Raw genomic sequence first — 27160 nt, forward strand, 5'->3', positions numbered from 1 at the left:
CAATCAGAGAGGTCTTAGACTAGATTAAAGCTAAGTACCTTAAATCTGGTTTAATGGCTGTGTTTACATCTCCTTCTTCTTTATTCCTTTAAAAAAGTAATCAGGTTTTGCAAGCGTTAAGAAAACCACCTCTTCTTGCCAGCTGGACTGCGTCCAGTTGAAGCAAGAAAATCCCCCCCCCCCGCCCTTTCTTTTTCTGTCTTTTTCTTTTTATTTCCTCTATGATCTTCACTGCCATTCAGCACAGCAAGACGGGGCTGCGGGAGCTGGCTGAATTTTTCCCGGGTTATTACTTTTTAACATTTTCTTCCTGTTCCGGAGCTGGGAAAATGGAAAATGATGTTCTCCTTCGGTCTTGGTGTGTTTTGAGAGACGAGCCCTTCACACTTTTCAGTTACTTTTATGTACCATTTTCTTTCTCTGCTTCAGACACACATGAGGTTACATAACGTATATCCAGTACCATAATAAGGAAAGAGAAAGAGGGACGATCGCATGCTAAGGACAGTCAGTCAGGATCCAGGAATTGCGTGATGGTCTGTAGGCTGGTTGTCACTGGCCTCTTTGAAGAATAATGCCATCCATGTTTAGCCGGATTATTGGCAAATAAACAGTGATGCTTTTTGTTCAGCTGTGGAAACTACCATTTCCATTGCTTAAAACGTTACCATTAAAAAAATCTTTGCATCTCTCAGTGGGGTCTCTACAAATGGTAGTGGTGAAAACTGATGGATGTGTGAAGTATCTTAGAGTAAAAGAAGGCAAAGGAAATGTTTTCAGAAGTAAAACAAGTTTTATTGAGTTTGGGGTAGGGGGGGTAAGTGTAAACATAGAGAAAGAGATCTTTTGTTCATTTCCCAGAAACTGAAGGGAGAGATGCAGTTTCAGATGGCCCAGGATGGTTGTGGATGTTGGGTTGTGATTAGTCGGAGGACAGGAGGCATGGTGATAAAACGGAGTTGGAAAGATCAGGTATAATGTAATGAATTCTCAGAAGTAAGCTTCTCAGCTTTTTCTTTCTTTCTGTCTCCTTTTATAAATTTTTATTTATTTATTTGAGAGAGAGGGAACACAAGCAAGGGGAATGGGAGAGGGAGAAGCAGGCTTCCTGATGAGCAGGGAGCCCGATACAGGGCTCCATCCCAGGACGCTGGGTTCATAACCTGAACCAAAGGCCAGTGCTTAACGACTGAGTCACCCAGGTGCTCCTTCTCTGCTTTTTCTTATTCTGTTCTTTCTGGGCCCCTTTTTCTCAGCCTTTACCGCCTCTCCTTTCCTTTCCTTGTATGAAAAGGAGGGCTGATGCCTGTCAGGGGACTGGCTTCCAGTGTCACTGCCTACCTCCACGATTTCAAACAAGTCACAGGACTTTTTCTGGATATCGGTTACTTTTCTAGAATGAAGAACATGGTCTAGAAATCCCTATTCTCTCCCAGCTCTGAAAAAGTCTCATTCATGTAATCTTGCTTTGAAATGAGAATAAAGAGGAAAGAGCATCCATTGGAAATGACAGGGGGGAAGAAGTCAGGGATAGCAGGAAGGGAACTGTTCAGGGCCAGAGAATCTGGAGGTTGAGGGGCCAAGGAGATGAGGGATGTTTTAGGACCTGGAAGCGGGGCTACGGTGAAGTCAGCCAGGTTCTCTGGGAGCTCTTTTTCCCCCTGCTTGCAAAAACTATTACATCTCCCCTTGTGTGTTTCCATTGTACTTTCATCTGGTCTTTCTTTAAATTTTTTTAAGCCTTTTTTTCCCCCCCTTCTTGCCTCCCGTGAGTTTCTTTTTCTTTAGATGTCTCAAGCTTTTTGAGTCCATTATTTCAAGAAAAAGGATTACACTCTAAGCATATGTTTTTTAGAAGCTATCCCCTGATGTGTGACTGATACCGGCAGAGCCTGATCGCCCCTTCAGTCTTTGATGGTCATGATTTGCCACAGCCTGAAATCCAAAAGTTTTATAAAGGAACTCACAGTTACTATACATGCATGTTAATATTTCACAGTTCTTTCATTAGTATATTTATTGAAAGATCTTGAATTCTTGAACCTTTAGGAGCCTAGATTTTGAAAGAGGCTGTCCTTCAGTGATCTCTCTCATGCATCCAGTTGCATTTAAAAAATAAGTTTGGGAGAGTGAACTTTTTACTCACTGATCTAAACTGGCGCCTTTCATTATTAAAAGAAAGCAAATTCAGTTTTTAACATTTTTTTTTTTCTGTGAACTGAAGTTCCTAGAATATTTCTATGGAGTCTATGGCTTAACTATGTAATTATGTCTCTTGAGTAGATTATGTTTTTTCTTCCCATAATTATGTTTTTACCCGAGAGACTGGAAGGCTTCAGTCCTCTCTTGGGTGAAATTGTTCTTCCTCTCCTCTTCCTTGTTAAACTTTGAATTTTACATGCCTGACTCTGTTCAAGGGCTGAAAGGGAGCTCTCGAAGCTATGTGGAAGTGATTAGGAGGGTTTTTTTTTTTTTTCCTTCAGAAATTGGTTTATATATTAAGAAGGGCCCTTAGAGAGAAGCTCTGTTAGTTCATTTTTGAAATGCCATCAGAGAAGAATCTCCTGGAAGGAGATTTGTTTATGATCTGTGGTCCTCTGTCTGAAGCCACACACTCACATGGCTCTAGGGCTGTCTCCTCTCACGAGCTGTCTTTTGTGAGCTCTGGGGCCCCCGTACACATGTCCTGTCGCTTGGCCGCTCACTCCTAGTGGCTCAGAGGGGCTAGAGGCTTCTGAAGCATGAAGGCAATTTCTTAGTTCGCTTTACTGTTCTAGTCCAGAAATAGTTTTTGACCTGAACCAGACAGCATACTCTTAGCAAAAAGATGACTCAGCAGCCTTTCCCAGCAAAGATTATAGACTCATCAATTTTACTGTGGGAAATGTTTCCCAATGACTAGCTCTTTTTTTTTTTTTTCCCCTCCTCTCCTTTCTTTTACTGGCTAAAAGGAGAGGTAATTCTAAATTTACCAGTGTTCTTATTTATTAATTCAGTAAGTATTTGTTGTGGGCCTTCTTTGTACCGAGGCCCCAAGTTAGGTGCTAGACGTGAGACATGACACCCATCCTCAAAGGGTCCCTAGTCAAGTCCAGAAGACTCCAAGATAATAGGGTTTGAAATTTTGTATAAATATTTTATATCAATTCAGAGTCAGTTAATGCTTACTGAATGCCTACTACACTTAAGTATAACCACATGTAGTAGACAAAAAACAGTCGTAGCTGTTTTCGACTTGCTGACATAGAAACCAGAGGGATCATGGAGGCCCTAGAGACAGAAAAGATCAGAACAGTGTGACGGCCAAGTGGAGATGATGGGGTGAGATTATTCTGAGCTGGGGGAGACAGTTTGGGGAAAGGAACAGTGGCTCTTTGAAGAGCCATGGATAGTCCAGTGTGAGTAGAGCCTAGGTGGGGAGAAGTACAGTTGTAGCCATTGGAAACGAGAGTGGTGACGTGTGTTCAGAACCTATTTTCCAAGTCTTTCCAAGTCTTTGCTTTCCCTGCTGGGCTCAGGGAACTCTGTTTAATTCAATAGACAGTGTTATACAGTTGAGAGGTTTTGAGCAGGTGAATAATGTTAGGATGTAGGGACTGAAAAGACATTAGAAATTTTGGAAATTTTCAGCAGGCCCAGAGATTTCCATTAAATCTCTTTCCGTGGTCGGCCATACAACTCGTGGGTGTCCTTTTGTTTACTCCAGCCTGCTTCTCTGGTGGATTAGCCACAAGTGAGAGGTTAGGAGTGGTTCTTGTGGGACTGGAAAGTGGGGGCCCCCTCTTGCAGAAACTAGGAATGGCCTTACCCAGATGCTGGGGTCCAGGAAAGGGAGGCAGCAATGGTATACTTGGGCTGGATTTTGAGCCTCGGAGATTAGAAAGTAGTGATATTAACAGAAATAAGGAAATAACAGAAATAAGGAGATTAGAAAGTAGTGATATTAACACAAATAAGGAAATTTGAGGAGAAGCTGGTTGGAACTGTTTGTACTGGGGGCAGGGGTGTGTCAGGGAGAGGCAGAGGGCTTAATGAGACATTACAAGTGTCATAAGAGTATAGGCCTTTGCTTTTTAGACTTTGACAAACCACCAGTGAAATGTAGTCATCTGAATGTAAACAGAGAAGAGCTTCACTTTTCTTAGTAGTATTTCCATTTTCACATGTACATAGGAATGCAGAAAATCAGGGTTTTCCATCTGGAGCCTCGATGGTTACAAAGTATTTGGATCCCAACTTTGCACAGCTCCCCTAAGACCTCTCTTGAGTCTGTGTAACCTCGACCCTGTCACGTTGCTTTTGCTGGAAACCATGTAATCCGAGTTCACTGAGATGAACTAAGGCTCCTCCTTAGTAGTAGAATTCCAAGTAATTTCATTTGGAATAGAACTAGGACTTGGAAATTCGTCACCCTGTTCCTATGCCCCTCCCTGCACACTCTCCTTCGTGGGTCACTTTCAGGGTAGAGAGATTGGAACCACGGCTTTGTTTTTGTTGGTTTTCCAGACCTGCTGCGGAGTCCCAGCTCTGTTGCTCTCTTGCTTTTTTACTCCAAGGATCATGGTCAGAACATCTGAAGTGGGCATCTCCTGGGGTTTGAGCCCTCGAGTACAAGATCAGGTCTCCTCCTCTCGCACACTTGCTGAGAGCAAAATTAGCTAATACCTCCCCGGTTGCCCCGTCCTTCCGGGGGGAGCCTGAGTGCCTGGCAGAGGAGGCTCTTGGCCTGCCAAAGGACCGTTTTGTTAGGGGATACAGAGATCTGTCTTAAAAGGGCAGGTTCCCATCCAGATTGCAGAGTTGAAGAGAACTAAAGCGCGGTTGAGAAACTAGAGGCGTCAAACTATTTGAAGAATAGCGGGCTTCTGTTGAGATTGTTATCACCTACATGTTCCACACTATCTTCTCTCACAAGATCTTTATTATCATATTTCTGTCATTCGTCCTCCAGCTAGCTTTCCTCCTTTCTTCTCGGCTTATCAAAATCCTACTTGACCTTCTAGGACATAATGATTTCATCAGTGAGAGTTTCCTCTTTGCTTTTTCAGTCAATACCATTGACTCTCCTGTTCTTCCCAGAACCATTTATTGGTTTTATTTTTTAAAAGTTTTTCTTTAATTATGAAAAATTTCAAACATATTAAGAGATTATATTTAATAAAATCCCATATACCCATCACCTTATTTTATAACTAATAACATTTTTCCATATTTGCTTCATCTGATATTCTGCTGAAAGGTTTTAAAGCAAATGGCAGTCATCAAGACACTTACCCCCTGAATATATTGGTTAGTTTTTCTAAAAAATAAGGGTATATTCTTATGTAGTCACAAAAAGCACCACTTCCTTAATATTTTAAAGTAGTCTGTACTCATATTTCCTCAATGGATCCCCAACCATAAGCATTTTAGTGATTGCCCTCATCACAACCTTCTCGAGTTATACTTAATGGTTTGTCTTTCTTCCCTACTAAGCAGTGAACTGCTGGCGGAAAAGGACATTATCTTTTTTTTTTTTAATTTTTATTATTTTATTAACATATAATTAGCCCCAGGGGTACAAGTCTGTGAATCGTCAGGCTTACACATTTCACAGCACTCACCATAGCACATACCCTCCCCAATGTCCATAACCCAACCACCTTCTCCTGCCCTCTCCCCCCGGCAACCCTCAGTTTGTTTTGTGAGATTAAGAGTCTCTTATGGTTTGTCTCGAGAAGGACATTTTCTTGAAGAAGTCTCTCTCCTCCTCCTTGCAGTGCCTGGGGAGACTTGCACATGGACAGATGCCCCGCACACGTGGAGTGGACTAACAGATCCAGATGTAGATGTGGTCCTGGTCCTGTAGATGTGAGGGTCCCTTGCACATCTGCCTTTTTGCCTTCTCTCCTTCCTTTCTTTCTTTCTTTCTTTCTTTCTTTCTTTCTTTCTTTCTTTCCAAGATTTTATTTATTTATTTGACAGAGAGATAGAGAACACAAGTAGGGGAGCAGCAGGCAGAAGGAGAGGGAGAAGCAGGCTCCCCACTGAGAAGGAAGCCCAATGTGGGGCTCAATCCCAGCACCCTGGGATCATCACCTGAACTGAAGGCAGCAGTTTAACTGACTGAGCCACCCAGGCACCCCTCGACTTATTTCTTTTATGGTGGTATCATGATACCCAAAATGAAAGTAGATATCCAATAAGAGAAGTTAGAACTTAAAATTGACTTAGAATACCAGTGTAAAAAGGCGAGATGCCCAACATCATGCCCTAGTGATCCATGAAATGACCCGCCTGCGCCCCACAAGAGTGGGCCTGGTGTGACGTGGTGCCTTGTTGAGGTGGCCTTGTGTTTGAAAGGCGCAGTCTTTTGGAGGCACTTTTGAGGTCCTTCAGGAGTCCATCTTTCCTTTTAGGGGAAGATAGCTGATCAGCTGTGAGTATAGGGCATAAAGTATGACTGTCTGTCTGGGGGCCCTCAAAGATTTCCAGTTCTCAGTCGACTTTTATAAAAATGGGCAAAATGAGTCCCATCCCAGAAGCAAGTTTGTTTTCATAGTTCATACAGCACAGTTTCCAGGTCTTCACGTACCCCTTTCAGATGTGTGATCTTTTAAGCAGCTATCTTAATGGCAGTATTCCCAACTAGCTTTTGTGAGTGTGGGCCCCTTTCACTACCAGGGCTGCAGGGGTGGGGGGAGGGAGGAGGCAATCAGCAGCACTCTTGCTTAGGGACCTAACTGTTCCTCAGCATCTTTGCTCTAAGGATGTGCAAATGCTGTGACCTTTGGATCATGAGTTCTCCTGCCCCTGAGTTTATTGCAACAAAAGTCATATTCAGCCAAATACACTCGATTTTTTGAAAGAAATTGTTTCTGAAAATTACTTTTTTTTTTTCCATTTTAAATTCACTTTTGACCATGATTTCTCCTGGTGCTGCAGTGTTATACTCTGAAATAAGCTGGTTGGCAGTTGGAGGGAAAAGAGCCTGGGACCAGGAACCAGAAACCTTGAGTTCTAGTCCTGTCACCAACTGTGTGATTTCGGGCAAGTCACTTCTCCTCTCAGGGATTCAGGGTCCTTATTCATAAAAGAAGTTCAGTGGTCCAAAGTGCAGTATAAATGATTTCTATTGTCCTTTTCAGTGCTCTGATTCTAAATGACTTGCAACAATGCTGAAGAGTTAGAGTGAGGGCTTCTTTAGAAAGCAAGCGAGCAATTAAGCATTTGCTTAAATGAGTGTCCTTTGGGGAAATTTATATTTAACAAAGCTCGCTGGAGGATTTTCTTATGCAGCTGGGGTGGAAGAACCACTGCCCAAGGGAGAAAGTTTCCCATTCTTTATACCTTCCTCCTGTTTGGAAGATGCCCTCTTTGGCCCTTTGGCTGATGTTCAGTTCTCCCTGTACCGCGGCAGAGTCCCCTGTCTTTGATTTAATTCAGTGTGCCCTAGTCTTCCATGCTCTTGATTTCTTACGGGACTCCTTGAGTGTGGAGGATTGGAGGGCGTCTTCTTCCAGCCCGTCATTCTCGTGCTAGCCCTGATGTGGTTTAGTGGTAGCGGTGTTTGTCATGCTTGAAAGATGAAGAGCCTGTTTGGCTTTTGTTCTTCCTTGTGCTGTAAGAATTTTGTTGTGGTTCTGGTGGTAGCTCTGAAGGGGCAGACATCTACAAGGTGAAATGCATACTTTTGTTTGGTGTATGCAGCCACAGAAGGATATCTCCTGGATTATGCCAGGTGTCTGGAGATACTCGGTAGCTAGTGTTTGAAGGTAATTTCCATAAGGTCATTGAAGCTTTTAAAATTTCACCTGCTTTTCCATTTTTCGTACTTCTCAGCGCTGCTTCAGGTCCTTTAACCTCGCCTACAGCCTCTTGTGGCTTTCCTGAAGCCCTGGACTCAGAGGAAATAAGAAGTGGACTCACCCATCCACATGCCGAGCTCATATCTTATATGGTCTCCAGGAAAACCCAGGAAAAAGGCTGTAGGGAGCAGAGGCGAGACTTTCTGAAGTTTTCTTGTGATCCGTAGCCCACATCAAGTCCCAGTGTTTAAAGGAACCATGCAAGATCTTGTAGCCTTCTCTTTAGCCCTCAGGGAATCTGCCATTCCAAAAATACGGCCCTGTTAAAAAAAATAACTTCCAGGGACAATTCCATAAGCTCTCTTGTTAACGTTTATAGCTGTAGCAATACCACACCAATACTTTCGTGTGTGTGTGTGTGTATAACAGAATCCATGGATCTAACTGTGAGAAGTACTATATAATTCCTTAATTGTGAAACTGGTTAGATCGAGCAAGACGCACTAATGGGAGTTTGTGTAGGGTCATGGGTGAGCTATTAGCTTTGTCGTGGAATCCTCACTGCTGCTTCAGCTTGTGTTGGAACACCGGCCTTGGTACCACACTGGGCTTAGTTCTTAGTTGGGTCTGTGTGTCGGTGGGGGAGATTGTCTGATTTCCATGGCAGCCGTGAGAGGGAGGGAAGATAAAGCAAGAACACCAGCATTGATGGTGCCTCGTGATGAGTGGGAAGCTCGGTCAGATTGGACAGGAACCGTATACCATCCAGGCTGGGCTGGCCAATGGCTGAAGACCACAGACTAGTTGTTTGACCTCCATAGGCTGTAGTGACTCTGTGGGCACCTTGCTCGCTGGGGTGTGGGGGCTGTTTGGGGTAATCTCTAAAGGCCCTGTAGAGTTCTAAAATCTATTCATAATCTGAATAAGGAGTCCTAAACAACAGGGAAAACAGCATAAAAAACAATGACTTTCCCTGATCCCTTTTTCTCCTGGCCTCCATCCCTCATTCCAGCAGATGCCCCAAACTGACGCTGGCAGGAAATAGGGTGGTGGGTGCATTTCAGTTAATGGGCCTATTTGGAACATGTTTGGCTGCAGAGACAGCTACACTCATATTACCAGGCCTTGGCTTCCTGTCTGTTTTCTTTGGGCTGGGTAGGCAATGAAAAAGGAGATAGGAAAATACATTTTGGGGCAAATAAAATAAGGAATTTGTCTTATGAAGACAGCTTATAGCTGGGAAATTCTCATGTTCACCTTAACCCTCTCCTCATAGATTCCTCTTGTCCTCTATTAAGAGGAAGATGAGGTGGTCTTGTTGCCCTCAGTCTTGAAGGCTCTTAACAATCCTCCTTTTGGTTTTTTTTTTCTTTTATGGATAATAATCCTGATTCCCTCGGTTTTTCTTCAAAGTGCAGATTCTGGTTCCAGTCATTATCTTAATGGCTCTTTTTCCCCCCTTTTTTTCCTTTTTTTTTTTTTTTTTTTTTGAGAGAGAGAGAGAAGGAGCATGAGTGAGAGGTGGGGGGAGGGGGTAGAGGGAGGGGGAAAGAGAGAGTCTCAAGTAGACTCCCTGCCCAGCATAGAGCCCAATGTGGGGCTCCATCTCATGACCCTGAGATAATGACCTGAGCCAAAGTCAGAAGCTTAACTCACTGGAACACCCAGCCGCCCCTTAATGGCTCTTCTTTGAAACGACTCCGGTTTCAATTACAGTATATTGGGGTAACATACCAGGGCCTCCTTCTGGCACAGAATATGGAAGAAGGAATCTATAGTGTATTTCCATTCACGTATGAGGCATTATCGTGCTCGTCCACTACGGGGCCACTCCCCAGATGTGCACTGAACTTATGTAGCACCAAGATTCTGAGGTTTTCTGTTATACTTGCACCAAGACTTGCTGAGAAGGAGCTTATGATTTTCAAGAAGCCTTAGAACCTTAGTTATATTAATTTGCGTATTTCTTTAATATCTAGAATTTCCTTAGATTTTAGACTTGAACAAACTAGAAGAGAGACAAAGCTTTTTTTTTTTTTTTAATGATGGCTTTTCACATTCAAATGGGAACCCAAAGACTATTTTTCAGTTTCTTATACAGAATCATAGTACTAGATTTGAAGTCAAAAAGCATTCTGTGATTTAGCCTAGTTTATCATATGCTTTTACATTTTGGGGTCTCACAAAATATCCAGATTCCTCTTGTGAATTTGAGTTTCCTTGCCTCTACTTCCATTTGATCCTCTTAAAGGAGTTCTAGGTTTGAGTTTTAATTTTTTGGAGAAGAGTCATGGTGAGGTATAGTTGTAACATAAAAAAAGAAAAGTCGCGTATGGTCATCTTAGAAATTGCCCTTTGACAAATGTTTTTGTCTTTGTTTCTGCCCCAGTTTTGGGAGAGGATGTGCGACATGCACAGACTCTCTGAACTACGGGGAAGTTCCTTCATGAAACAAGCAAACACACCCCAGTCCACAACCACTTTCCCCACCATCACCAAGAGGGTCAGGGGAGGCACGCAGAGAGTCTCTCCTGAGTTCCAGCGTCCTGCCTTCGTTGCTGATGCTAGAATCCAGGTCACCCTCTGGGACCCTCAGCTCTCCATTTGTAGACCCGGAGTAGGAACGCTTGCCACCAGATGATGCTTATAAAGCCGCTTGAAACGGAAGGCATTATAGAGACATTTCATTGTAGATATCAGTATTGATGATCCCTTGGCTTGTAAACCCCCAGTATGTATGTTCACATATCTATTTAGTATGGTCGATTGTTCAGCTAATTAATATGCTTTTATTTTATGATTTGCTGTTTCCAGGGCACAGACAGAAGCTTGATGACTCTAAACCTAGTTTGTTCTCTGACCGCCTCAGTGATTTAGGGCGCATTCCTCATCCCAGTATGAGAGTAGGTGTCCCGCCTCAGAACCCACGGCCCTCCCTGAACTCTGCACCAAGTCCTTTTAATCCACAAGGACAGAGTCAGATTACAGGTAAGACAGACTCCTAGGTTTCACCGGCACATGCTCCGGCAGGCTGGGGGTGAGGGGCTGCCACACGATACGTCCTCACGGCAATACTCCTGGGCTGTGAAATGGCTTTATTATGAACGAATCAAGATGTGAAGATCTTACGGGCCCCCCCCCTTTAAAAAATTTATTTATAAAACACAAATTCCGGTATGCAGTAACTTTGGGATAAACTTTGGGGGAAGTTGCTGATAATGCTGTGCCCTGGGGCACAGTCGTTCTGCACACTGGTGGGTGGTAATAACTACGCTCTCTGGGAGAATGTTTGTTATGAGTTTCTGGACCAACCCCCGGGGGCGCAGGGGAGAGCATCACATCCTCGCTATTAGAAAATTAGTGTTACCGTCTCAGATTTGGGCTTAAATTTCTTACATGTATAACTGTTTCATTAAGTGTGTTTGAAGATTGCTCAGGGCTAACAGGAAGCCTTAATTGGTGGGTATAAGGCAAGGTCAATGAGCAGCTCATCAGACAGACAGAGAGTTTGCTGCTGATTCACATTTAGCTCTGGGTCCTAAAGTGACATTTGTCTTGATACTACATTCTAGTGAGCTGCTTACTACCTTTCTTAAAAATTAACGCCAGCATTACATTACAGACTAATCATTTGCATTTGGTGCACTGAGACTCCCAACTCTCTCTCTCTCTTTATTTTTCTGCCCCACTCATACAAAAGCAGATCTTGTGTTTAGCACAGTTGCTTTTAGGTCATGGTGACAGAGGAGCATGTCAGTCATCATAGATCCTTAATTTGTCCATCACAAGTATTGAGAGCTGATGTCACCTGGTCATGTCATCTAGTTTCTGTTGTTGGCAGGGGTAGACTACAATGGAGGGAAAATAACTCAAAATGTACAGTGAACTCTTAACATGGATCTATTCTAATGGTTAGGTTATGGTCGATAGTAGTTAGATGCTGAGTGTCCTTAATGGTTTATAAACATAATTGTTTATAAATGGAATGACTTCCCTCTCTTTCTCTCCTGATCATGTTAGGTATATGTCTTCTTGGGTGTTTACTTAGAGTAGGATTCTGTGGGTATATGTATATTAGTCTGAATATAAGGGTATGCCTGAATATATAGTTAAAAACAATGCAGAATTATAAAAATAAAGTAAACACTAAAGAGATCCAGAGCCCTGCATCAGGGAAGAACATTAGAGCTCTGTGAAGAATAGCCAGGTATTAGCCTAAATAAGTCTCTAAATGTTGATATGTAGGAATCAAAAGGTTAGTGCCTTTCCTAGACATGTGTCCTTGATAAAAATGCAGGGGTCAAATTCCCACTCACTTGTAGCTATAGGTGCTACTGCATTTAAAGTAGTGGGCTTTAGATCTTGATTATGGTCCATAAATAGCTCTCCTTTTGTCTTTATAGTAATCGTTAGACCATATGTGTGTATGGAAGCATTTGGATACATATATAAAAGTGTTTATATGTGATTTGTAAGGGACGCATGGTGGCTAATAAAATATATATGAGAGAAGTACATGTTCTATGATTTGGCAATCCCTGGGTTCTTTAAATGTTTGATTCCTATATTCTCACCCTTAACTGCCAATTATGTTTTGTGAATGACAAACACTTTCAGAATGGCCTTTGAAAACCAGCTGTTGCTAGATCCACTTAGGAAGATGCTTTTCTCAAGGCTTTGACCCCAGACTTAAAGACGACATCATTACAAAAAGAACCAGAGGACATTTTAGAAAGCGAAGGTAGCTTAGATCTCATGAAGTAGAAGGCTGGCGAGCATGGTGAAGGGAGAGCTACCTTTTAGCAGCAGGTGTAAATGCACAGTGATGCTCTGAGCAGGGGTAAGACACATGGAGAGAGCTGGGGCAGGTCAGCATTGTGATCATCCTCACAGAGCGGGGGGCTCAGGCTGCCTATCACCGTCCTCCCTGTGGGTCACTCAGGAAGGTCAAACTTCCTGTCTGCAGTTCTGCATTAAGTTCCTGGTGCAGTATGTTTTTTCTAACACAAATCATGCTACCACACCATCACCAGAAGTTACAAATAACATTTACTTATTTGCTGGATGTATTTCTAAAAATGAAAATATAAAGCAGTTGTATTTCCAGGTACCGTTAGCTTTCTGGAATTAAGCCATTATTAGCTCTGCATTTGGGATGGCAGCACCAGTATAATTGATTTCTAGATCAGTTGTCTTGTTTTTCTAACATTCACAAAGTATTGGGCCCAACAAATTTCTCCAGCCTTCCTGATTTGCACGTTGTCTCACACAAGCATGCATGCATGCGCACACCACACCTACCCACTCCCAGCTATGTGCACTTTGTTTCCGTGCCCCTGTATTGTCAGTGACATCATACAAGGTTCTACTGGTAATCAAGGGTATGCACGGTTCTACCATGACTTAGATGAGTAGGAGAACTAAGAACATCCATTGCAGCAGCAACTTCCAAGTGAGTTGAATTGATTTCAGTTTTTTTTTCTCTCTGAGCTATTTTTCTTATTTATTTAGTAAGTATGAATTAGAGCCTACCCCATGTAGGGAATTGGGTCTTAGATAATGTGTGTTGGGACGGGGGGAAGCGAGGTGCTCTGTCCTTGAGTTAAAGTCTAACTGAAGATTTAGCCGTCCTTTCCAGCCCTTGCAGTGCCACAGCCTGTCCCCAGACAATAATGTCGTTGTTCCCAGAGTACACGTTGTCTTGTCTGTGCCTCCTTCCTTAGGCTGTTCTACCTCTGATAGAACCTGCTGGAAGGTGCCATCTATCCTTCATTGTTAGCTTCTTTAGGGGAGTCCTGGCCTCTGTGTCTCCAGGCTGCCTATTTATCCTCTAAGCTTTAGCTGGGATTGCCTTATTTTACAGCTTCTGCATGTTTGTTTGTTTGTTTTCTACCCTGCTAGATTGCACATTCTTTGAAGGATTTATTATAGGGATTTATTTTGATTTGTGCCTAGCATAGTGTAGCATCTTGTACAATGTTGAATGGATGAAAGTTTATTTTATTTTTTAAAAAGATTTTATTTATTTGAGAGAGAGAGTATGAGAGAGAAAGTATGAGTTGGAGGGAGGAGCAGAGGGAGAGGGAGAAACAGACTCCTCACTCAGCGGGGAGCCTGACGTGGCCTCCATCCCAGGACCCTGGGATCAGAACCTGAGCTGAAGGCAGATGCTTAACTGACTGAGCCACCCAGGTGCCCCTGAATGAAAGTTTAGATGAGAAGCTATCCATACAAGAAGGGCTAGGATGTCATGCCTTGTTGGAAGTAGCTGTTTCTAATTTCCTGTTCCAGGGTGCCCTTGTTCCCTGGTGATGAACAATAATGGCAGAAATCACATGTCAGTATAATACTTACATAGTTAAGCCATTTGCTTTCCTCCAGTGTAGTATCTGCATAGTTGCATGACTAAATTAAATTTAATTTAATTAAATTAAATTCTACTTACGAGCCTTACCTATAATGGATTTTGTAACTTCTTTGAAGGATGTCACCTCTGCATTTTAGTTCATGGAATCTTTTCGATAAAGATATTTGTCACCTCTCATTGGCTTGGCCCCTTTGATAGCTCAAGCTCTTAGCTCAAGACTGTTGATGACGATTATGGTTGTATCGTCGCTACTGGTTCTCCCACTTGCCAACAGAAAAGGGGTGACATGAAGTTAGAAGTCATAAACTGAGGAAGTGATAGGCATTTAGTGTTTCATGCTCATGTTCTACAGTGTCTCTCGGAGTTCGTAGGGCTAAGGGTCCCAGCCGTGCAGTGGGCTGACTTTTTTCCTGTGCTGGTCTCATGGTGTCTTTCTGTCACAGTCATGAATGGCTGATGTTCTCTCTGAGGGCCCAGGGCCTCCTATGCCTTTGCTGAGGAAGTTGCTTCCTTCCTCTGTACCTTTTTTTTTTTTTTTTTTAAATCTTTCAGACATCTGATGCTTATCTCTGGGTGCTAGGAAACACCTAGTCTTGTCATAAATGTCTACTTCTTTGGATCAGAATGTTGTGATAGCAGGGGCATAGGCATATTCTGTTAGGAGATATTACTAAAGATAATCACTATTTTAAACTCAGTACTTTGTGGATGGGGGAGCTACACCTGAAACAAGCAATGAAAAGCAGACTTAGGCCCTTGGGTTTGGTGGATTGAAACATTTGTCTAACCTTTGGGTGGGCATTCTGCTCTTCTGTTATTCATTCATTCAAAAAAAATTTGGGTGCTTACTGTCTGCTGGGCATTAAGTGAGCAAGACAGAACCCAGTTTCTACTGACAAGGAGCTTACATTTTTGTGCTAGATAGAGTCTGTAAATGGATAAATAAACATACATACAAGATAATTCCAGATAATAACACCATGCTTTGAGAAATGGAATAGGGTAATATATTAGAGAGAAACTTAGGGAAGGAAGAAGGTACTTTTGATTAGGAAGTTGAGATGGGGTTCTTTGAAGAACTTGGAAGACCAGGAGGAACAGCGTTTCAGGCAATGGAAAAGTCATGCAAAGGCTGACCGTGGTGGGCTCAGAGGGCAGGAAGGTCCGTGTAGGTGGACATGGGAAATGATCCAGAAAGGCAGGCAGGGAATGGATTAATTCAAAGACCGGGTAAGGAGCTTGGGTTTTGTTCTGATTGCAGTAGAGTGCTCTTGAAGGATGTGAAGCAAGAGAATGGCATTATCTAATTCATATGCTTTTTAAAAATCAGTTTTCTTACTGTGTGAAGAATGGATCATAAGGGGCAATGGTAGAAACGGGGACATCATTCGGGAAGCTGCTGCTATAGCCCAGGAGAGAGCCTTCTTTCTTCAAGACTCAGATCTGAGGCCCGCATCTCTGTCAGGCTTCTTCCAGCCTACCCACGCTGAGCCTAAGGCTCCCATACTCCTCATCCCCTTTGTGACAATTTTCTGTTTACACATCTGTGTCTTCATTGGACTTTGAGCTTTTAAAGTTTAGCGCCATGTTTTATTTACCTTTGTGTCCCCATTGTCTTACACAGTGTCTGTACTTTGTGAGTTTGATTTGGTGATGAATGAATGAATGGGTTATTGACTTCTTCAGGAAGTGTGACCCATTATTATCCTTGCCCTAGTACCTACTTGATTGAATTATTATAAGCAGTCCTTTACTGAGTGCACATTGTGTATTGGCATTGCTGTAATGAAGTCAGTCTGTATGTTCCTTACCACAGCTCTGGTGAGGTAGGCGGCATTATTATGCAAAGTGGAGGGTCTGAAAGGCCAGATGCCTTAGATACCTTGCCCAGGGTCCCAGTACCCACTAGGCGGTGGTGAATGCAGGAACAGAAGCTGGATGTGCATTGTCTCAGGGCACCTTAACCATGCTCCTTAACCACTGTGTACTCTTGGGAGGCCAAAGCATGCTTCTGTCGTGGCCGATTCCCCCCATTTCTCTCCCTACCAACTTTCATTTATGCCACTCTTCTCCACTGGTGAACTAGTCTTGCATGAAGTTCTTCTTAAAGCTTTAAAATGATTCTGTAAAGGACATATGTTCTATGTGGAAGAAATTGATTCTTCAAGACATGACTCACTGAAAGCTTCTTCAGCCATTATAGTCGACTGCGAGCTCCACATTTTTAGTTGGTGGTCTCCCTCAGCCCTACCAAGTCGGCCATATTGCTGACATTCTAAGTGATATGTGTCTTAAGGGACTAATTGCTTTTTATACTCCGCACTGGGTATTATTTAGAATCCTCAGAGAATGATGTTTTCCTAAAAGAGATGCATTAGGAATCTGAATTATGCTTTAAAGTGCAATAAAATGATTTTTAATGATTAAATTACAGTTATGTGAGTATGTATTCAAGGTAACACTTTTAGGAATATCTCAAAAAGCAACTTGACCAGGCATCATGTAGAAGAATCATCTTCTCATCAGTTACAGTGACTGAAGTGCAGTAGTGTCCACCCACCTTTGGTCTGATTCCTTATTCCCTTGGCCATCAACATGCCTTTAAATGTGAGGAGGATCTCAGCCAACTGGGCCCGCTGAGCTTGCCGTGTATGTTTGGCTGTCCTAGGCCTGAGTCCACTGTGCTCACACTGCAACACTGACTAGCATAATACTTTCCTTTTAATGTGAAACAAGGTGGGATCTGGTATGGGCATGGGGCCTGGGTGAGGCAGGTGGTGGCTGTGAGTGTGAGGGAAAACGAGGCTTGAGAGAGGCCCAGTGACCATTACCAGGAAGAGTGACCACAGGTATGTCACTGTGGGAGGGTGGTGGGCTGTAGAGGGTAGGCGAGGTAAGCGAGGTCTCATGCTTTATGATCACCAGAGTCTTACTCACCTGTAGGCATCTCATGTCTGAGGAACAGAAATCACTGCATTCAAAGACAGGCTGTTGATAGTACTGTTCTTTCAGTACTTGGTGCTGTTGTTTAATTTCTGAAGTTTCCAGAAAGTTCTGTCCTATCTTCTTCCTGTGAGAGAGTTTGAGCAGGATAGCTGAGTCAATGTGCTGCTGCTGTGCACATCTGTGAGCTGGAAATCTCTTCAGAGGAGGTCACCGGTTACAGTCCTTTTGAGAAAATAGTACAAATGATGTGTAATTGCTCATCCATTCAGCTCTGGCAGCTGCCTTATGAAGAAGAGCAGAATTCGGGTTCAGCCTGTACTAGCTTTGGAGACTAAGGCTCAGGAAGACCCCATAGAAAGCTGGTGGTCAGTATGTCATGCTGTTGTTAGCCTGTGAGCAGTGTCCTTAGATCAGCTTCATGAAGGGTTCTAGACTTGTCCGTAGGAATTCCCTTATTAACTGAAGATGCTTGGGCTTTATTATGCTTTTAGAAAAATGAGGAGGGGCAGTGTTCCAAGAAAAATTAATTTCTTGAGTTCCAAAAACTTGCCTTTGTAATTTCCTCCTATCTGGACTAGAAGATGCATAGTTAATATCTAATTGTGATAAGAAGAATCCATCTACATAATGCCTCGCTTTATCCTTCCCCAAGACTGCTCTGCTTCTGGCCTGTCTTTGGGTCTCTGCCCAGAGGAAGTCTGGATTTCTTTCTTTCATTCTTTTCCAAAGCATTATCTTTCTCTGTTTGGTTTTATATCTGGTTTTAGTCTTTACCTACGCACATATATGTATGTGCATATGTAATACAGACATACAGAGACATGTACATATGTATGTGTGTACACAGACATACACATGTCTTTCCTCTTCACTAGTTGCCTGGGAACCCTTCTTGGCCCTTTTCACCTTTTGCAATGGACTGTAGGCAAAATCATCAGAATAGGAATCTAGCTTTGAATGGCATATTCGTCCTACAGGGCCAGTCCAGGAGAGGGGCATGTCAGGCGTGCGATTTGATGTAGTGGGTACTCTGATGGTGGATTTGATGTTTAATCATTTATGGGAACCCAGGGCTTCACACTGAGAATGGGTGTATATTGTACTGTGCAGTATTAAAGTAACAACAGTATCTTACAAATATTATCAGTTGAAAAAGTGTTTTGATTCCATTTTTTCATTTTAATATGTGCAGAAATACTCCAGGAATAAAATTGTATGTCCCTTCTCCCATGTAAGACCTTCAGATCTTTTTCTAGGGCTTTGTTTATTTGGATAAAGGCTTGCTTTTTGACTATTTAAAAAATGTTAGTGATAGCAGTCTTTGAAAGACAAATATCACTGAAGAGTCCATATTGTGAAGCCTGTTTAGGGAAGAAGAAAACTTAGGTACCAGGAGATTTTGGAAACTCTCAGAGCTAAAGTCAGTGTCCCAGGAAGGTGAAATCTGACAGGGTGGTTTTAGGTGGGGAGGAGGTGAGGGGAGAGGGGAGAGGGTTAAGAAGAATAGTAAGTGTTTGGAACAGTCATCAAGTGAGCGATGGGAGAGGAAAATGACTTTGGGTGAGCATCGCTGAGGAGCTGCCTGAGGATAGAGGTAATTGGAAGTGCCAACCAGCCTAGTTATGCCTACTTACGTGCTTCCCACCTGCACTTGTTGTGGTTTGGTAACAGGAGTGGGTTGTAGTGTGGTGGATCATCAGGGAGAATGACAGTCTGTCCCAGGATTTGGTAGGACTTGGTACAAGTCAGGGAAAGAAGGAAGATATTGAGCCAGTTACCAATATGGAGGAAGGTTCTGGAGGTCGGTAGGTCATGGTAAACATGGAAAAACTTCTAAAGAGGAGTTGGCTCATCTTGTGACCTTGGAGAATGAGCCAAGTGGAAAGGTTATCTGGGGAAATCCAAGTTTCAGGTCAGGCAGGAGGTAGGAGTGTCCTATGGAAAGATTGAAGGTAGTTGGGAGCTCTTGGCCTCTCCTTTCAACCATTCCTCACATGATGGCTGGAGGTTCCATCTGATGCTGCCTTGAGAAGACACAGTCCTCTAGCCATGTGTGACCAGGGCAGTAGGGGTCTTCTGGTACTCTGTTCATGCATCCCAAGGTTGTATTAACTTTTTGTCATCCCGTCACATTGTGTCTCGCAGTCCAGGAAAAGCTCTGCTCTTAGGGCAGGCTTCCGCCATCCTGTCTTGAACTTGACTGAGACAAGGATGTGCTTTCTTTCTTATTTAGTTCCATTATGTCACTTGCACTCCCTTTTCCCATCCTTGAGGGTTATTTTATAGTTCTGATGCTTCACCCAGTGTGTTGGCTGTTCCTCACAACTTTGTCTCATCTTGCAGCTTAGAAAGGTTGTTGCTAATTCTTTAAAGACTTTCATGAACATGCTGGGCATAACTAGGACTATAATCCTTGAGCCTGCCACTGCATGTCTTTCTCCAAGCCGACCATGAGTCATCTCAACAACCACTTTCGGATAGGCCTTTTAAGTAGCTCTAAATCACATTAGAGATAAGGTGTATATCTTGCTGAGGTCAGGATGTGCAATGGACAGGTGAGCTCTCTTCTAATCCAGTGCTTTGGTAACCCCAGGAGACAGGTTTTTAGTGAACCTCTTCTGCTTTCTGGTTGTCACTGTGGAGCTCTGGCGTGAAAAGCTCATTGTCCATAGGCTGCTGAAGGTGACTTAGTGTTTTCTGTGGACTGCAAGCAAGTCATCACCAGTAAAGGCTCCAAAAAACTAGTTGACATTTAAATCTTACCAGTAGTGCTTGCTTCAGCAGCACATATACTAAATCTTACCAGTAGTAGTACTTTTCTCAGAATAAGGTGAATGGAGTCAGTGAATGTCCAGTGATCTAGTAAAGGCATTACCTTCTAATAACTTCAGGACTCTCACGTGGTAGTGGAATGCCGGAGAGCAAAGCTGAGGTTAGTAGTGAGTGGAGTTACGGGGGAACAGGCTTCACTTAATATAACTTTGGAGCCCCTCTCTGTCAAATAGCTTGTCAATGAGCTTTTCACGCCAGAGCTCCACAGTGACAACCAGAAAGCAGAAGAGATTCACTAAAAACCTGTCTCCTGGGGTTACCACAGCACTGGATTAGAAGAGAGCTCACCTGTCCATTGCACATCCTGACCTCAGCAAGATATTCACCTTATCTCTAATGTGATTTAGAGCTACTTAAAAGGCCTATCCGACAAAAAAGGGAAAAAAATGCCCTTTTGGCCTATTGGTCTCCACAGTTCTTGCAATATTGTGCGGTATAACTCATCCAGGAACAGAACCTTGAATTCATTTAAAGTACAAGTCTCTCTCCTCTGTCTTCTTACCTCTCCTGGGCCAAAAAGTCCTCTGAAGCATGTTTGTTTTGCTCCTTCTATTTGGAGATCATTCTTCTTGATAGGGAAGATTAAATCAGAATGGCGTTGGGTAATTTTCCTTTCTGACTGTCAGCAGTAAAAATTATGCCCATTGTTTTCAAACTGTGGCGCGGATTAGGCATCACCTGGGGGAGCTTGTTAAAAGGGCAGGTGCCCAGGCTCTACCCCTGAACCAGAAGGTGGGAGGTGGGGCCTGCTCAGATCACAGCGGCAGGCCCAAGGCCCCTGATTGTAGGTCAGCCTGCTCAGCCCAAGCTGATGTGATCCAGCCTCAGGCATCTCAGGGATGGTGTGTGGAGGCAGCTACGGGCCCAAGGCTGCTTGCTGGCTTTCCTGGGCTCCTCCCCTCTGTCCATTTCAGCTGCTGTTTGTCCTATACACCCTTCTCTGTTTGCCCAGTTCTAGACTGGACTTGTGCCCTGTTTCTATTATGATGCTGTCGGACAGAGATTTTAAAAATGCATATCTGATTATGTCACCTCCTACTTAAAACACCTCAGTGACCTTCCGTTGCACTTAGGATAAAGCCCTGAATCTCTGGTGTGGCCTAGCAGGTTCTGCTTGCTCGGACTCCTCCCCCATTCTCCTCTCAATGATTTTGAGCCTTTTGTCAGTAATCCACCCACACTGGCTCTCTCAACTCCTCCAAAAACGGTACTGCCTCTGTCCCAGGAACTTGATACACACTGTTCTCTTGGCCTAAAGCCCTTTTACGCTCACCTACTGATCTACTGGACTCTTGCTTGCCATTGAGTTCTTGACTCAGTTATCATGTCACATCGTTAGACACTCCAGGCATGGTTGGGGTGGCCCACTGTGTGTTGTCATGGTGCCAAGGACTCTCCTTTCTAGTACTTATCGCAGTTATGTGATGAGTTGATTCATGTCAGTGTCTCTGGCCAGACTGTAAAGCTTATGAGGGCAGGGATTCAGTCTGTCTTTATTTGCCATTAATATCTCTAGTGCCTAGCCCAGTACCAGAGAAGGCCACTCAGTCCATATTTTTCAAATGAATGAATGCATGAATGGTTGGATACATGAATGAATGAATGAATGGTTGGATATGTGAATGAATGACCAGGAGATAATTCTTAGCACCATGGATCCCATGACCCATCTGACAACAGGAATCACCAGGCCTGGGGACCTTCTGTGATGCCCTAGCTGCTGTAGCTGCCTCCTGGATGTTGACATCAGTCTGCCTTGACCTGACTGACTATACCCACTTCGGGATGATGATTTGAACGGAAGTTCACTTTTCCTGGCCAGCCCCACATCCCAGTTATATCTCAAGTTCTGGTTCTGTGTGTAGCTTATTCCCATCCTTCTGCTGGCTCCTGATGGAGGTCCAGGGCATGCCAGGGCTGAGGCCAGGTTAGGTGTTACATGTGGCAGAGACTCTTGTTTCTTCTCTTAAGTTTTTTTCTAAATAAGAAAATATTTTTCATATTTTTATGAAACAGTTCATATTTTTATGAGACAGTTGAGTCCCATTCATCCAGAAGTTGATGATATTTTGAAGGCACTTCTCATGACCTTGTCTTAATTCAACTTTCTTCTGTTTTTTTTTTTTTTTTAACCTTTTGTTGTGGCATATGACCTCTCAGACTATGCATATCACTTCTCATTCTCTTCCCTGCTATTGTCTCCTAAGAGTGACTAAGTCCCTCTTCGCCCATTGTTTGCTTTGTGACCTCACTCATCATGCCCAGTGTACACTACGTAGGATCCAGTTTTATCCAAACAGTGTGCTGCTCTTTTCTCCTCAGATTTCAGTCACAGCTCTGTGAATCAGTTGGGTTGGTCTTCTGCCAAATGAATCTGGTAGCCATCTTGATCTGTTTGGGGAAGTCCCAGGTAGGGACAGAAGGGGGAATTCAAGAACCCTGCTCTTAGTGTCTTCTCTGCTCTGTGAGGGAGGCTCTGTGAGGGCCACCTGTCACTGACCTTTCACAGCCAGCCCAAACTTGCTCAACATACCATCAGTAATTTCAGTGACAACTACCGTCTCCAGAAAGGACTGAGGGTAGGGAGCTTGCTTTCCTGAGTAGTTAGTATCATAGAGTTCAAAACTGAAAATCATCTTGGCGATAACCCATCTGTTCTCATCTCCTCTTCCAGGTGCAAATGGTGAGACTCAGAGAAGGTAAATCAGTGGTGCACGGCTGCACGGTCGGCGCCGAGCAACCAGTCCAGGGGCTCTTCCTATGCTGGAAGAGGATCTTGTTTGTTCTAAGAACCATGTGTCCTACTAGTCAAGAGACCCAGCAGTGGGTGGGAGAGCTCATTCTGAAAATCCAGTCTAGCTAACAAGGCTATTAGAGAAGACAGAGTTAAACATTTCGTATTTAGTGTAAATTGTTTTGAAATGGGAATTAATGAGCATATGAACGTGAGTGTATTTGTACTGTGAATGATAGAGGTACAACAGACCTAGTTTAGGGTAGGAAATTGGAAACCTGCCTCTCTCTGTTGAGATGACTGGCTATATTTGACCCTGGTAGCAATTGACAGGGCACAAGTCATAAACGATTAGACTCTACACAGTTCCTTTTAAGAACCCCAGTTTTCTTAAGAAATATTTGAGGTTTACACAGGCTGATGTGAGTGCTGATTAGGGTAAAAGAATGGGTGGAGGATAAGGGTGGGAACGTGGAGCTTTCTAACCGTACCCTGCTCCCCAAATAGAGAAGGTGCTGCCACAGGCACACGGAGCTTTGGCAGAAACCATGGGCTCCCGTCGGGTCACATTACACAGAAACCTGCTGGCACCAGAAGCAGGAAGAAGCCTTTTGTGCGCTGGTTCGGGCTTTGCCCCTGCTAACTTGTTTCCTCCCATCTCTGCACGAAGTTCAATGCCATGTGCGCGGTGTGCCTTGTTATGAGCGATTCTTAGGAAAGCAGGCCCTTCTTCACACCTACACGTTTAACTGAAGTGTTTACAAAAGGAGGCCCGCTGAGAGCAACCATTGATTTTCCACGTTACCTCTCGCTGGACTTTCATGCAGCTCTGTTTCCCCTTGGCTCCCCCCAGACTCAAACTCATTCAAACTGAAGAGAAGCCAGACGTCTGCATATTTTCTTAGAGCCAGTTCATTTTCCTAGGGTGGCTTTTTTCTAACGCTCTGCCTCCTTCCTCTCTTTTTTTTTGTACCCACCTGTTTGGAGTTCAATTATGCAGACATGGAATTTGCTTTCTAGTCATTTGAAAGTATGGATCCTCTAGAAGCCATGACTCTTTCAGTACCATTTTAGGAGATGAATGGCCACTCCTTCCTTTCCCCCATACCGGTGATCGAACTTCAGAAGCTGTGATCCGACTCAAAGAAGAGAGCTTGATCTTCTTATGTCCACAGCTTTAAATAAATGGTTGTCTCCATTTTTGCCTGGCGCTTAGACACCTTGAGACATGGGAACCACTTTTCCCAAGTTAGGATTTGGGAGCATTGCTGGAGTATGTCATCCTCTATACTCTTCGTTTTGGGAGTTTCTGGAACAACCTCCAAGTAGCCCAAGCAGAAGAAACAGCCCTCTAGAAAGAGAACTTAGGATATCTGCTCTGACATTGAAGCCTTATGGTTCATTTTTATCTTTAGAGCATTTTTTTTAAAAGACACAAGTACATACTCTGAACATTTCTGAATTAATTGTTTACATCTTTCCATTTTAACTTCCCCAACTGCTTGTATAAGCTTCTTCAAGGCAGGAAAGGTCTTTTGTGTCCTGCCCCTTAGACCATCCCACTGGCACATAGGCATACAGAAGCTGTTTATCGCAATAAAAATTGATAATTTTTTGGTTCATCAGAACACCATGCAAAAACGTCTCTCCCGCTGCCCCTCAAAAGCCCTGTTAAGGTGGCAGTAATGACCATTTGTACCCCACAGATGGAAAAGAGATGGCTAAGAAGAGCCTTGCCCTTGACTTAGTGAGTTGGGAGAGAGACAGTGAAGTGTACGCTGACCTCTGGGCTTCTAGTGTCTTTTTAAAATATAAGCTATATGGAGGAGCAGCCCTGCACACTGTTGATAGTAGCGATGTCTCTGACAGACTCTGCCTCAGATAAAACCAACACTGAGGAATTCTTTTTTTTTCCTCCCAAGTTTTTATTTAAATTCAAGTTGTTAGCATATCACACAGTATTGGTTTCAGGAGTTGAATTCAGTGATTCATCACTGACATACAACATCCAGTGCTCATCACAACAGGTGCCCTCCTTAATGCCCATTCCCAATCTAGCCCATCCCCCACCACATCCCTCTAGCAACCCTCAGTTTGTTCTCTACCTTTAAGAGTCTCTTACAGTTTGCCTCTCTATTTTGAAGGGTTTTTTATGTTGAATGACTGGTTCCTTTTTATTCAGTATGAACTCTTAGTAGCTAGAATTGGTCTGTTCTCACAAAGGAAACCACGATTTCTTCTGGAAGGGTGCAGTTATAGATTTGAGGTGTCTTCTAAGTAGCTTGACCTTATGTGCCTGGTGGTGGTTCTTGGCATGATTGCATGGTTCAACCTGGTGGCCATCTTCTCGCTGGTTTCATCTAGGCTCCAGGACCTCTTTTGCTCCTAGGTCCTTCTGCTGCTTTTTCTCCTCTCTCTCATTTAGTCATTTTGCTTTGTCACTTCCTGGCTGTGAGTATGGCAGCCCTCATAGAGGGAAGACCTGATTTTCTCTCAGGTTTATCTTATAGGTCAAATTTGATCACAGGTTCCCTTTTAAAACCCCCATTTTAGGTGAGAGCAGAGAAGTTTGGGGGAAAAATAGGGTAGAGGCCTATTCAAATGCTCATGTGCTGTTTAGGACTTCAGATTTCTCAGGCACTAAGGAGTATGTGCACATTAAAAAAAAAAAAGCAGCACTGAAGGTTTTGTTTTTAAATTGTACCATCTGTATAAAAACATATGCTGATCCTTTGAATTTCTATAATACGGTCATAAAAATAATATCGATACTGTTCCTGAGGATTCTCATGTGAAAGTAGTGAATGACGGTTTTAAAAACACCATAAAATATTTAAAGCTCAACAGCAGTTTTCATTTCTTTCGAAAAATTTCTGAGAAAGGAAGTTTACTTATCCTCTGAAAGTGCTTATATGTTGTTGCTTATAGATAGTTGCTTTTATCCTCTGAGACACAAAAATCAAGAATATTCTCATTTATGTTGGAGTGGAGGACACAGTACCTCCCTCTGTTCCTGCAGAGTCAGAGAGACAAGCAGTTTGCTCTAACTCTGGGAGGGATGGACTGAAGGAGAGGGTGCTGTCAGCCCCATGGGACCTGAAGTCAGGGTGCAAACCGTCTGTTGTGTGTGAATGGCTATTTAGTAGGTTTGTCTCAGAGCAAGGCCCTACACCCTTCCCTAGTAGCAACCTTAGGATTGAACAGTGATACCTGAAAACCTTATCTGTCACCTGCTCTGACTCACCCAAGTTCAGAGCGAATCCCAGAAGTCTCAAGTTTCTTCAGGAAGTTGAGTTCCAAAACTGCTAATGAGATCAGGTTAAGGTGACTTTTCTCTACTGTAAGCATTAATAATTGTCCATAACAAAGCAAATATGCTATAAGTGTATATTTAAGATAGGATTATGTTTTCTTGGTGATGGGGCATTTAGGAAGTCAAGATATTTTAAATATAGCTCTTTTTTCCACTACGGGTTTGAAAAAAGTTAAGGTGTACGTATTAAAAAATACACTAAACTGCTTAGGATTTCTCGGTCTGGGAGAAACCAGGACTAAGAAAGAACGCGGTTAAAGGTAAATGATCATAACGGTTATTGACATGACCCACGTGGATATATTCTCCAAAGAGTGGACTTCAGAACTTACATGAATCTTTCTAAAAATTGTCCTCTGCTAGGATAAGAGATACAGGCTGGAAATACAAACGCAGAATAAAGGTTTGGGAAAGGTAGAGGTCTTAACAGTGGGGAACATGTGGGTTCTTCTCATGAGCTCACTCTTTACTACTTTATCTCGATTGATCTTCCCAACAACCTGAGGAGGAAGGTCTTCTTATTTATCCCCATTTTACAGACTAGGAAGCTTGAAGATTGGATAGATTATATGATTTGTCCAAGATCACACAGGACAGAAACAGTGGAGTTTGGATTGATGACATCATTCACAGCGTATTAGAGAAGGCCTTGGGCTATTGGAGACTGTTACTTTTTTTTTTTTTTAGAGATTACTGTGTCTTTTTAAAATGATTTTTTATGAGATCTAGTGAACCCCCATGTGGCAGTTCTGGCTCGGCAGTCTGTCCTCTGGGACAAAAAAACAAAAAGAGAGACCTCACTTGTTAAGGATAGTAAGAAGTGATTTTCACTAATCTTGGAGATCTTCAGGTAGGACCTCTGGTAAAAGCAAAACTGTCCTTTGATAGACTGTTCTGGTGTATATTCTGGAATTGGAGGTCAGGGACATGACATAAAAACTAAAACCTCACTGATACAACTTCTTTTATCACCTGAGGGGAAGTTAGAGGATGACTAATTACTACTTCATTATAAAATTTCATTATTCACTCAAACCATCCTGGGAGGTTCCTTGAATGTTTGCTTATCAAGCACTTACTATTTGTGTTGGGTCTGATCTTAGAAACCTTCAAGAATAACATGAGACAACCCAGCCCTCCTGGATGGTTTAGAGTCAGATTTTTAATTTTTTTGAATGATA

The 27160-nt window shown here is 43.1% G+C and overlaps 1 protein-coding gene across 5 annotated transcripts in view; it reads left to right on the top strand.

The window, feature by feature from the left end:
- RUNX2 (RUNX family transcription factor 2) overlaps positions 1 to 27160 on the top strand; it is a 227023-nt gene that overhangs the window by 55713 nt on the left and 144150 nt on the right. For 3 of the 5 annotated variants that reach the window (XM_044251978.1, XM_044251985.1, XM_044251996.1), the window contains exon 4: positions 10602 to 10775. The exons of the other annotated variants lie outside the window; for them this stretch is intronic. In XM_044251978.1, coding sequence (XP_044107913.1) covers positions 10602 to 10775 — 174 coding nt within the window. The remainder of the gene's footprint in view (positions 1 to 10601; positions 10776 to 27160) is intronic. 5 annotated transcript variants of the gene reach the window in all.

Source organism: Neovison vison, chromosome 1, assembly GCF_020171115.1.
Source record: "Neovison vison isolate M4711 chromosome 1, ASM_NN_V1, whole genome shotgun sequence".
NCBI lineage: Eukaryota > Metazoa > Chordata > Mammalia > Carnivora > Mustelidae > Neogale > Neogale vison.